Source organism: Delphinus delphis, chromosome 2 (assembly GCF_949987515.2).
Source record: "Delphinus delphis chromosome 2, mDelDel1.2, whole genome shotgun sequence".
Taxonomy (NCBI): domain Eukaryota; kingdom Metazoa; phylum Chordata; class Mammalia; order Artiodactyla; family Delphinidae; genus Delphinus; species Delphinus delphis.
Window position 1 is genome coordinate 144753816 of NC_082684.1, and position 13473 is coordinate 144767288.

The window sequence follows — 13473 nt, forward strand, 5'->3', positions numbered from 1 at the left end:
TGAAGGACCAGATGCATGCATTCGCTGATAGGGCCCATCTCTCTCTGAAGTGGCTTCCGCAGGTCTCTCCTTCTCCACCCCTTGTGCCCTGCACAATCTCCCCACTCTGCAGAAGCCAGTCAGACCCTCAGCAGCCACGACTTTTCTTTGCAGAAGTACTTTAGAGAGAGTGCAATTCTGGGAATAACAGCCCAGGAAAGTATTTTCTTAAGTCAAAGGGGAATTTGAGTTGGAAAACCAGGAAATTCTTAAATACCTGGGTAGAAGATCACAGCCCACTCCAACCTCTCTGGTTTCCACTTCAGTCTTGGGCTGGGTTTCTATTAAATAGTCCAACCTGCTTTGTAGTTCATTATTCTAGAGATGAGGAAAAAAGTACTTTCAGTAAAGCAATTACGTTCCCCCACAAATACATATGATACAATTTATATGTATTATCTGGATTTCCCCCTAGACACAGACATCTATCACAATGTATTTATTAAGCGCCTCTTACACAGTAGGAATTGAAGAAATACATTGATTGAATCCTTACAGATAGAGTGCATAGACATACATATGTATCCAATTTTACCTAAATGGAAACAAAATATCCTACTCTATACCATTATTTGCTGCTTTTCCCCACTCAACAATTTGTTGTGACTCTTTCCATGTTTATTAGTTTTCTTTTTATGTTAACAAATTATTTTAACGGGTTCATAGCATTCCATTGTATGGATCTACATTATTTATTTAACTAGTCTCTTATTGATGGCATTTACATGTTTATCACTTTTTCTGCAATTATAAATAAGGTACAGCTCATGTTTTAATACTCCCTCATTAAACTATAAAATGAGTAAGTCTATTAATTTACTGGGAAATACCTCTGTAACTTAATAATTAGTATTTCATAGGTGTGGAGAATTCAGAATCTCAAACATATAAAGTAGAACAAGTTCCTTGGGATTAAAATTAGCATTCTAAATAGTTTCTTTTCAGGCCAGAGCCAAACATTACATAGGTTGATGATTAGATGCTCAGGAATTGGAAATTTGCCCCGTGGGGAAATGAAGGACAAGGGAGCAAGAGTGTTGAGGGTTTTGAAATGAAAATAGATGAAGTGTTGGACTTCCCTCGTGGCACAGTGGTTAAGAATCTGCCTGCCAATGCAGGCGACACGGGTTCGAGCCCTGGTCCGGGAAGGTCCCACATGCCACAGAGCAGCTAAGCCCGTGCACCACAACTAGTGAGCCTGCGCTCTAGAGCCTGCATGTCACAACTGCTGAAGCCCACGCGCCTAGAGCCCGTGCTCCACAGCAAGAGAAGCCACCACAATGAGAAGCCCGCACACCACAACAGAGAGTAGCCCCCACTCGCCGCAACTAGAGAAAAGCCCGCATGCAGCAACAAAGACCCAATGCAACCAAAAATAAGTTAATTAATTAAATTTAAAAAGATAGATGAAGTGCTGGTGCTTAAAATCCAAAGGCCAAAAAGACACATTTAAAAAAATTCAGAGATTTTTGGATTTTTTTTAAGTTATTCTATATATTTTCTGTAATACTAGACTAAATTTTCATGAGGCAGTGACCGTAACTATCTTTCTGGCTGTATTATCAGAGCATGTATGTAGCAGATGCAAGATAAATTTATTATTGAATAAATGTATATATGCTTTTAAAATGAGCATTTTATTTGCATAACTAGAAACAAATTAAGCATTTGTCTTTTCTTTTTAAGTTGGAGCTGAAGCTAAGGCACTGTATTCCAAGACACTAGACAGCACATGAAAGTTGAGAAGTTCTTTGGAAACAGAAGCTCATTTGTTTTGAAAGAGCTCCTGCTCTAAATGTCTGATACCAAGGTGCAAAGCAGCAGCTCTGGTACAAACTCATGTTCTGCAGGATGTAAAGGTCTAGGAATCCCTTCCGATAAATGGGAAACAGTATAAAGGAAGAGAATGCATTCCAGGTTCCCTAGCAGCTAACAAGCCATGACAGATCTGTGGGCTCTGCATCTGTCACCTGGTGCTCAGTATGGGAGAATGGTGCTGGCTAACTGCCAGGGGTTCCTCACCATTTACACACACACACACAGACACACACACACAGCTTCACTGAAAATATTTGAACTCTTCCATTCATATGGAAAGAGAAAGGCAGAAGAGGCCTGCCTATTAACAAGCTTCAGCAATCCTACTGTTTTATCCTTTCTTAATGTAGACTTTAATCATGAGGATTTCTTAAAATGCTGGGCTGAGTTCCTATAGTTAGGGGGCATAAAAGACAAGGTTAGCAAGCGTGCCCCAACTGGTATACAGTGAATAGTGTACTGGTAGCCCCAATTCCTTTGTTCTATTCCAGAGGAACTCTGTGTGTACGCATCAGCTATCCACTGAAGCACTGATACAAAAACTTATACGCTTAGAAATGTAATACTATCAGTTAAAAACAAAAAAACAATAAAACCCTGAGTATGTATCAGGTAGCATGTAAAATCAGGTAGGGGGAGGATATTGGCAGTTAAAGAAATAGGTCGTGATTTGCAGCCTTTGAGGAGCTCAGTCTTTTGCAGGTAGAGACACCTAAGCAGAAAATCACAGAACAAAGTCACAAGTCCCATGCCAGAGGGACCTAGAGAATATTATGGGGTGATTCAGAGGGGATGCCTAACTCAAAATGGGGAAAAGGACTGAATTGTCTGTGAAGATTTCCTGGAGTTATGCAAGGGGAAGAGAGTAAGGGAAACAAAAGGGTAAGTAATCCAGAATTATGGAAACATACCAGATTGAGAACAGGCACCTGACTGCAGTATACAGGAGGGCAGGAGTTGGTTATAAAGGACTATGTATGCCATTACCAAGACTCTACACACAATCCTATAAGACCAAGGTCAAGATTTTATTTCAAACACTTGGGCTCTGAGTGGAAATTATACTGGAAGGAAATAAAACTATAGGCAAGGAAGATCAATCAAGGAGGTCATTGCAATTTTCCAGGTAGAGTGAGAGCTGCACTTCAAGTATATAGGAGTAAGCTCATAATGAATAGATCCTCCTTCAAAGAACAGCTATCAACCTTGGACAAAAGATAACTGCTGAGGTCTTTAAAGACTCAACAAGGATGGGCAAGTTTTAGAGGGGAGGTAAAGCTTGGAGCAAATGACAAGCACTGAATGGGTTCTCTGTGATTCATTTGTTTTTGTTTGCAGCTTTGCCCAAGGGCAGTACAGTCATGGTGCTGGCAGCACAGACACAGTAAAAATTCAATAGAAAAATCATCTTTCTGGTAGAAGAAAACCAGTAGGAGTCTACAGGATAGAAGAATAACCATGGTTACCAAGAGTAAGGGGGAAGCCAAAAAGGAAGGGTCAGAGAAGACTGAAGTTCTGAATTCTGTATATAAACTCAGTTCGAGTCTCTGGCAGACCCCTGAATCACGTATGTGTGGGGCAAAGTAAAAGAAGTATGCAGCCAAGGCGTAAAGAACTGAACTGAGATCTAAGCCATCACCCACTACATTATGGCAGGGTGCAATTGAGTCTAACCAGACTCTTTACCTTTTAAAACAATCACAAGCCTATTTTCCTTTACATCACTGATGAAGGAGTAAAAAAAAAAAAAAAAAAAAAAACCAGAAAGAAATAGAAAATATAAATATAAAACAAATGGTAACTTTAGAACAGAAAAATACAATGCCTGAAATTTAAAAGTCACTAGATTGACTTAAGAAAAGAATGGATATCACAAAGGAAGGAGTCAGTAGTAAACTTGAGGACACAGAGACACATTAATAGAAATCAATCAAAATAAGATAAAGAAAATGTTGAAAATAATAAATGGAACTTCATGGAACTGTGGGACAATTTCTAAAAGCCTAACATAGAGATGCTGGAATCACAGAAGGAAAGAAGGGAGAAACTTGAGAAAAAAATATTCAAAGAAATAATGGCTAGGAAAAAAGAAAGAAAGAAAAGCACTTACATCTCCAGATACTTTTTGAGGGGGCGGGGGGAGAAAAGAAATAATGCCTGAAATTTTCCCATATTTGGTGAAAGACATAAGTATATAAATTCAAGAATCTCAGCAAACCCAGACAGAATAAATTCAAAGAGAAGCATACCTTGGCAAATCAGAGTCAAACTACTGAAAAACACAAAGAAAAACCTTGAAAGCCATCCTGTTACATATAGGGGAACGATAATTTGAATTACCAAAAGTTGCTCATCAAAAACTACAAAAGCCAAAAGGGAGTGAGTACTAAAAGAAAGAAACTGTCAAACTAGAACTCTATATATTTTAGTAATGAAGGTGAACTAGAGGCCTTACTTTAAGAAAAACTAAGTGAATTTGTCCCCAGCTGGCCTGCTCTATACAAAATGCTAAATAAAAGTTCTTCGGGCTGAAGAGAGATACTAGAAAGAAACTCAGATTTTCAGAAACGAGTAAAGAACATCAGAAATAAATACTATATGAGTAAACATAAAAGATGATTATTTTCTGTTAATTTCTCTAAAATACCTATGACTGTTAAAAACTATAACAATGTACTGTGGGTTTATAGTATATATAAGATACAATACATGAGATAACTAACAGCAGGGGAAGGGGTAGATGGACCTTATCATTAAAAGACTTCTACATTTTTCATGAAATGGTACAATATTACCTCTAAGTGAACTGTGAACACATAATGAAGTATATTGTAATACCTAGAGCAATCACTAAAATATTAAAGACACAGAAAATGCCAATAGATAAATTAAAATGGAATTCTAAAAAATACTGGAATAACCCAAAAGAATGCAAGAGAGGGGAACAAGACCAAGAAAACAAACCAGAGGGACTAAATAGAAAACAAATGATAGGGACTTCCCTTGTGACACAGTGGTTAAGAATCCACCTGCCAATGCAGGGGACAGGGGTTCGAGCCCTGGTCCGGGAAGATCCCACATGCCGCAGAGCGACTAAGCCCGTGGGCCACAACTACTGAAGCTCGTGCGCCTAGAGCCCGTGCTCCGCAACAAGAGAAGCCATCGCACAGCAACAAAGACCCAACGCAGCCAAAAATAAAATAATAAAATGAAATAAAATAAAAAGTAATCAAATAATAATAATAAAATGGCAGACCTAAATAAATTGAGCCATATCAATAATAATTGTCAATGGACAGTATACTTCAATATAAGACAGAATATCAGAATATATTAAAAAAAAACCAAGACCTAACTATGTATTGTCAATAGGAGATGTATTGAATATTTACCTTAAATAGAGAGACACAGATCAGTTAAAAATAAGTGGATGGAAAAAGATATACCATACAAACAGTAAACATAAGAGAGCAGAAAGGGTAATATTAATACCAGATGAAATAGACTTCAAGACAAAGAGTATGAACAAAGGTAGTGACCACCATTTCATAATAATGAGATCAATTCATCTCCAAAACACAACAATCAAAAATTATGTACCTAATAACAAAGCTTCAGAATATATGAAGTAAAAAAATAACAAAATTAAACAAAGAAAGAGACAGTCTAAAGCCATAGCAAGGGATTTTAATACCCCTCTCTCAGCAATAGAACAATTATACAAAACCCAGTAAAATCATAAATAAACATTATCAACGACCTAAATCTTATTATTTATAGAACACAAAAAAAGAGCAGAAGACTTTTTTCTCTTTTTTTTTTTTTTTTTACAATATTCAACCAAGAGAAACCATATGCTGAGCCATAAAACAATTCTCAATAAATTTAACAGAATGAAAACCACACAAAGCATCATCTAGGACCACGGCAAATTAGAAATCAAAATCAATAAGATACTTAAGAACACCTCAAATATTTGGAAGTTAAACACACTTCTAAATAATCCGTAAGTCAAAGAAGAATCTCAAAGGAAATTAGAAAACATTTTGATATGCTGAATACAGCATATCAAAACTTGTAGGTTGCAGCTGAAGCAGAGCTCAGAAGGACAGTTAGAGCTTTAAAGGCTTATATTTAAAAAGAAAGGACTAAAATCAGTGACCTAAGGTCTACCTCAAGAAGCTAGAAAAAGAAGAGCAAAGTAATACCAAAATAATTAGAAGGCAGGGAATATAAATATCAGAGCAAAACTCAATAAAACAGAAAACAGATAATAGAGAATATCAACAAAGCCAAAAGCTATTTTAATTTTTTTAAAACAACAAATTGATAACACTCTAGCTAGACTGATCAAAGAAGGGGGAAAGGGGACAAATGATCAATATCAGAAATTAAGGAGACATTAAAAGGAAACAGTTGGATAGCTATGGTGAAAAAAAGAATATCAATCCTTACTTCACACAAAACACAAAAATTAACTCCAAATGGATCTTAGATCTAAATTGAAAAGAAAATGAAAAAGCAGGTCATGAAATGGGAGAAAATATTCACAGTACATATATCTGACAAAGAACTGGTATCCAGAATACATAAAGAACTCTTAGCAACTCAGTAAATAAGAAAAGTAAAAACTCAGTAAAACAATGGGCCAAAGATTTGAACAGACACTTCAAAAAAGAATATATACAAATGGCCAGTAAGCATTTAAAGCACGCTCAGCATTGCTAGTGACCATGGAAATGCAAATAAAAACCACAATGAGATACCACCACACACCCTCTAGAATGGCTACATTAAAAAGACTGACAGGGCTTCCCTGGTGGCGCAGTGGTTGAGAGTCCGCCTGCCGATGCAGGGGACACGGGTTCGTGCCCCGGTCTGGGAAGATCCCACATGCCGCGGAGCAGCTGGGCCCGTGATCCATGGCCGCTGAGCCTGCGTGTCTGGAGCCTGTGCTCCGCAACGGGAGAGGCCACAGCAGTGAGAGGCCCGCGTACCGCCAAAAAAAAAAAGTTAAACCTATATCTACCGTACATCCCAGCCATTCCATTACTAGGAATTTACCCAACAGGAATAAACCATATGTCCACATAATGACTTGTAATGTTCACAGCAGCTTTATTCACAATCGCCCCAAACTGGAAACAACCCAAATGTGTATCAACAGGAGAACAGAGAAATAAACTGTGGAATCTTAATACAATAAAAAATATTCTGCCACAAAAAAGAATGCATATAACATGGATATATCTCAGATCCTTATGCTGAGTGAAAGAAGCTAGCTAGACACAAAAGAACACACAACTATATGATTCCATTTATACAAAATGCAAGCAAGTCCAAAAAAGATCCTTGGTTGCCTGGGGGTGAATGGAGAGAGGACTGCAAAAGGGAAACAGAGAGGTCTTTGGGGAATGATGGAAATGTCCTATACCTTGACTGCAGTGGTGGTTTCACAGGTATATACAACTGTCAAAATTCATTAAATTATATACTTTTTAAAATTTAGGTTTAATTGACATTATATTAGTTTCAGCTGTACAACGTAACGACTTGGTATCTGTACACACTGCAAAATGATCACCACAGTATGTCTAGTTCACATTTGTCACCGCAGGCTTTAAAAAGATGCAGCTTTATTTACATGAATTAATACCAGGTTGACAAGACAGAAAAAAAGATGATGAGAGCCTGAATATGGGCACTAGGAGGAAATTAGAGAGGGACGACAGAAATACTTAAAAAAAGGACAGGCCTTGATACAGGAAAGCAAGGACACTCCACTCTGAGTCTTGCCGACTATGACTAAAGAGCAGCCTCAGCTGGCCGCCTGGCCTGTGCTGGGGAAGAGATTGCTTCCAGGACCGAGAATCAGGTTCCAGGGTTTTCCTTTCAAATACCACCACCTTGTGTTGAGCTGTGAAATACAGACCACCCGGGGGCTTGGGAGGCTGTGCGCCTTCCCGAAAAGAAGGACCTGGTATGGCACCTCTTGGCATTTTGGGGAAATTATGTCAAATGAATGGCAGCTGCCTCCTCCCCCAGCTCCCTCAGGCCCAGGGGAGGGAGCAGCCGGGGCTGTAACACATGCACTAAACAAGAATGCATGTCCAGGAAAACTCGTACATGGTGCCTGGTGCTGCCGCCCTAGCATTACACGGAAAATTCATAACTGACCCAGGAATGCACAGCAGACACACTGAGAGGTTTATGTGCAACACAACACACATTAAATGCAAGATGGACAAAACCAAGACTCCTCGAGCTGTAAGGTGAGAATTTTCAGCAGAGAAAAATGAAATGGAATCTGTTCAGATTTAGAAAGCTGATCAACCTTATGAAGATAGACACTCATAATTTTATTATAATAAAATTTTCTATATTGGAAATAGGGGATGGGATAGTTCTTCAAGAGATGAGTGAATAAAAAGTTATTTGGAAAAAAAATAGAATGGGCATATTTTCACATCAGACAGATTTTTGAATCAGTTGATGAAAACGTAGTCTGATGGGGCCAGGCTAGCACAAACTTCTAGGGATCTGATGGGGGTGGGAGTAGCAAAATAGAATGAGTTTTAGCATTGGTAAGTACAAATGATGATTTCAGGGACCAAAATCACCTACATTCTCTATTTAAAAGAAGGAGGAGGACGAGAAGGACAAAGAGGAAACATATATATCATTAACAATGAAAGGAGTTCCTGGGACCTAGCCATTGAAGAAACAGTAAAGACATGGCATTTATTGTGAGCCATGTACTTTTCTAATCACTTAGTGTTAACTAATTTAGTCTTCATAACAACTCTGTGGAGAGGACTCCCTTAGCAAACTAAGACACAGAGCAGTTAAGTAACTTGCTCCAGACCACATAACTAGTAAGTGACAGAGCCGACATTGGAACTCAGGCAGTCTAGCTCCAGAGTCTGCAGTTAGGCCCTTAACAGAGGGTAGCTACTTTATTAATAAGATGGGATATAGGAGGTTACCAGCTCTGTCCACCAAAACTTTTCAGAGATACCTGAAACACCACCACTGGCATCATTATGGTTTAAGGCAGGGGATGGAATGTCAAGGTATAAAAAGTCCTGGTTTTAGAATAGGTCAACAAAATAGAAATTCTTCGTGGCCAACAGAACCGTGTATTGTAAAACAAAACAATTAGATAAATTTGGAAAATGTCAGTGCAACCTCATAATCGTAAAAAGAAACATTTTCCCCAGTTCCGTCAGTACTAAAATGGGCCTTAAACAACAAGGTTGTACTGTATAGCACAGGAAACTATTTTCAGTATTCTGTGATAAACCATAATGGAAAAGAATATGAAAAAGAATGTATATATATGTATAACTGAGTCACTTTGCTGTACAGCAGAAATTAACACAAAACTGTAATTCAGCTATACTTCAATAAAAAATAAATTAACAAAACAAATAAAATGGGCCTAACAGTAGGCACAGCACTTTAGCCTACTACCAACACTCATGCCCAGATAGCCTGCCGTACACCTCTCCACTAAAACAACCCAGGGCTCCTCGGAGACAAGCCAGTATCGTATCTAGGGACAGGACAAAAATGAGGACAATCTGAAATGCCTGTTGTTGCCATACAGCAAGAATGACTCTATAAACATCAGGAACCCTGCTACACAGGTGAGGGAGGTAATGCAGAACTCTCCGCAGCTGAGCTGTGATACTCCCAATCCAAAAATGGGCAGAAGACCTAAATAGACTTTTCTCCAAAGAAGATATACAGACTGCCAACAAACACATGAAAGAATGCTCAACATCATTAATCATTAGAGAAATGCAAATCAAAACTACAGTGAGATATCATCTCACACCAGTCAGAATGGCCATCATCAAAAAATCTACAAACAGTAAATGCTGGAGAGGGTGTGGAGAAAAGGGAACACTCTTGCACTGCTGGTGGGAATGTGAATTGGTACAGCCACTATGGAGAACAGTATGGAAGTTCCTTAAAAAACTACAAATAGAACTACCATATGACCCAGCAATCCCACTACTGGGCATATACCCTGAGAAAACCATAATTCAAAAAGAGTCATGTACCAAAATGTTCATTGCAGCTCTAGTTACAATAGCCCGGAGATGGAAACAACCTAAGTGTCCATCATTGGATGAATGGATAAAGAAGATGTGGCACATATATACAATGGAATATTACTCAGCCATAAAAAGAAACGAAATTGAGCTATTTGTTATGAGGTGGATAGACCAGAGTCTGTCATACAGAGTGAAGTAAGTCAGAAAGAGAAAGACAAATACCGTATGCTAACATATATATGGAATTTAAGACAAAAAATGTCATGAAGAACCTAGGAGTAAGACAGGAATAAAGACACAGACCTACTAGAGAATGGACTTGAGGATATGGGGAGGGGGAAGGGTAAGCTGTGACAAAGCGACAGAGAGGCATGGACATATATACACTACCAAACGTAAGGTAGATAGCTAGTGGGAAGCAGCCACATAGCACAGGAAGATCAGCTCGGTGCTTTGTGACCGCCTGGAGGGGTGGGATAGGGAGGGTGGGAGGGAGGGAGACGCAAGAGGGAAGAGATATGGGAACATATGTATATGTATAACTGATTCACTTTGTTATAAAGCAGAAACTAACACACCATTGTAAAGCAATTATACTCCAATAAAGATAAAAAAAAAAACTAGGAGGAGAAGGAAAAAATTATTGTGGGAGCAAGGTGAGTCTGAGAAATGCCTTGTGTTCATGATGTCACCCAAAAGGAAAGTTAATATAAAGTGTAGAGAAAGATAGTTTTAATAGCGAACAAAGATGACAATATGTTACAACTTGTCATCAACTTTTAAAACTAGGAAGCATTAATATATAAGATGATGTCGTTTCTTTTATAGAGTGTTAATTACATGTTTGTTTATAAGATTTCTGTGTTGAGTAGTAAAGAATAACAAAAGGAACTTTAAGTCAGGTCGTCCCAGGATTTGAGGGCCCTTGGAAGGGCTGCTTGGCATTGGTGGTCATACAACAAGCAGGTGGAAAGAGGGGCAGACATTCACTGGCATCAGTGGTCACACACAGTTAGCAAGGAGTCAGTCAGCAGTGTGTTTGTAACATCATAAACTACTCACACAGCCTGAAGAGGAAAACCAAGTACCCAAACTCAACCTCATCTCCTAGGAGGTGAAATCTCTACCTAGTCTGACAAAGAACAGTAAAATATTAATAAGGAATGCATACTTTTTAATAGTGCTAAAGATAGGTCAATGCATCCCAATGATTAGGGGTCCTGAGTTTGAATCACCTTGAAGCTACCTAGTCCTATATTGTAAAGCAAGAATTGTGTCCGTCCAAGAATTGGCATCCTCTAGCCTTAGCTATTCGGAGAAGGTATTCCATGTCCTTTGAATCTAAAAGATCACTGCATTTGTCTGGAAACTGTCAAAATGATGTTAACTAAGGGAAATTGGCCTTCGGAAGATACTAAAAACCAAGAACACAAACAATGAAGAAATAAATTAAACCGAAGATACTTAATATTTTAGAATAAGTTAAAGTGTAAATGTATTATCAAATCTTGACACTTTGTCTACGTTTGATCTGCTGTTTAAGGTGGATGATCAAAAGGAATTAGTCATTCTAAATTTGTAGTAGAATTTAAATAGTTTAATCAACCAAATTTATAATCAATGTTTAAATGCTCAAGGAATGATGGTTTTCAAACCATTTTTGAATGGCTTATTGAATATACATAGCAGACACAGCCAGACACACCCATATGCTCTGGACACTCACCATTTCCTGGCATGCCACTTGTGACTCTTTCCCTGGGGCTTCCTCTGCCCCCTGGAGCCCAGTTGGCTCTGCCCAGAGCAGGCCAGAATTGCCACACACCCCCAGGAGCCGCGCTCACCAGCTACTGATGGGAGTTAATGGATAAATGCCCTAGCTTTCTGACCTTTTGGTAAGGGTAACTCAGAGGCCAGTGCACATCATCTTCCAGAGATGCCCAGGGCAAGGGAGCAGCAGCTTTCCACAGTGGTAACCTCTGTAAGGCACCCATTATTGGCCTTCGACCTTTCCCTGACTCATTTCTCCCCTCTCCCACTGGGGCTTCCTGGGATCACCTCCCAAATAAACTAGTGGACTCGTATCCACATCTCAGAGTCTGGGCAACCTAAACTAAGAGAAGAAAGGAATTTAATAAATTGAGATTAAACAAAGCACACGTATGTGTAAGGAAGGCTCTTCTCAATGCAGAGTACCCCTTGGACATTTCCTAATCTCCCAGGAGGCCTGAGTAGCACAGCCAGGGGAAGGGGAGAGGGGTGGGCACTGTCTTGGGTAACCTGCTGCCTCTCCTGTTGGCGTCTCTTTTCTCCCTCCTGGAACCAGACTCTCTTGGGACCCATGACTTTCACCAGGACACTCACTCTCTGACTCTCACTGGGAAAGTATGATTCCTCCCACAGAGAGCTGTGATTTCAGAGGGCAATCTTAGAAACAGAAATGTCCATTCACAAAGCTGGAGGTGGACTCAGTGACTGCAGAGGGGAAAACAGTGGGACAAGACAAGTGTCCACTTAGTCAGCTGTCAGGACACTGAGATTCCTGGGCTTTGAGTCTGCTGCCAGGTCCCCATGGGCCACGAGGGACTTCTGCTTACGACTTTTATAGGCAGCCCCACCACCACACAGAGTAAATAATGACACTGCTCCCCATCCCTACAAACATGGTGGTTAAGAGCTCAGGCTTACCCATTTCTAACAGTCACCTTGGGCAGATTCCTTAACATCCCTGAACCTCAGTTTCTCCAGCTACAAAATGCAGGAAACATAATCTAACTCATAGGGCATCGCTCTTAATAAAGAGAAAATGATGGGGTGCTTAGGCACGTCAGGCACTTTGTATGCACTCTCATCGCACGAACACACAGGCAGGTACAGTTTTCATCCTCAATTTCTAATTCTAAGAAACTTACCTAGGGTCAGCCAGCTAATAAGCAGATCTAGCATTCAAATTTGGGCAAGTCTGATTCCACTCTTAACCTCTAGGTTATACAAAAGATATGCAAAGTAAAAGTGCCCAACACACACTAGGAGCTTAATTACTGTCATTACTTTCCTGTCTTCTTATTTTATTATTCTCTTCTGGGCTGTCTCTCACCCGGGAGGGACTACAAGTGGGGCACAGACAAGGAGAGATTCACGGAGGCTCAAAAGGAAGAGGCTCAATGCCAAGTTCTTAATAAATAGTCTTCAGAGAAAACAGAAGGCTTCCCCTTCTAGTAACACCTAAGCTTTTAAGATTCTTCCAACTTCATAATTTCCTTCCCTAGAACCTCCACAAAATCCCCAAAATGCCTTTCAAAAGACCAGAAAGTCAGGAATACTAAATATCTTAAAAGTTCCAGGTGAAATTAAGTCACCTGGAATGAGGAGTCCGTCTCTCAGCCTGGCTCTGGTATTAAGTTGTGTGACCTTGAGAAAAGCCACCTGCCTTCTCTGTGCCTTTTTTCTTTTTCTTTTTTTTTGGTTAACATGGAGATAATAATCCTTGTCTTGCCTTGCTTAAAGCTGTTGAGAGGATCACTGAGAAATGTATGTGAAAATACTTGGCAAA

The 13473-nt window shown here is 39.4% G+C and overlaps 1 protein-coding gene and 1 long non-coding RNA gene across 10 annotated transcripts in view; one reads left to right on the top strand and one right to left on the bottom strand.

Annotated features, from left to right (window-relative positions):
* LOC132420962 (uncharacterized) overlaps positions 1-13473 on the top strand; it is a 75058-nt gene that overhangs the window by 40976 nt on the left and 20609 nt on the right. The window lies entirely within an intron of this gene.
* MYZAP (myocardial zonula adherens protein) overlaps positions 1-13473 on the bottom strand; it is a 133776-nt gene that overhangs the window by 17853 nt on the left and 102450 nt on the right. For all 7 annotated transcript variants that reach the window (XM_060005899.1, XM_060005898.1, XM_060005896.1 and 4 more), the window contains one exon: positions 257-357. In XM_060005899.1, the coding sequence (XP_059861882.1) occupies positions 257-357 (101 nt within the window). The remainder of the gene's footprint in view (positions 1-256; positions 358-13473) is intronic.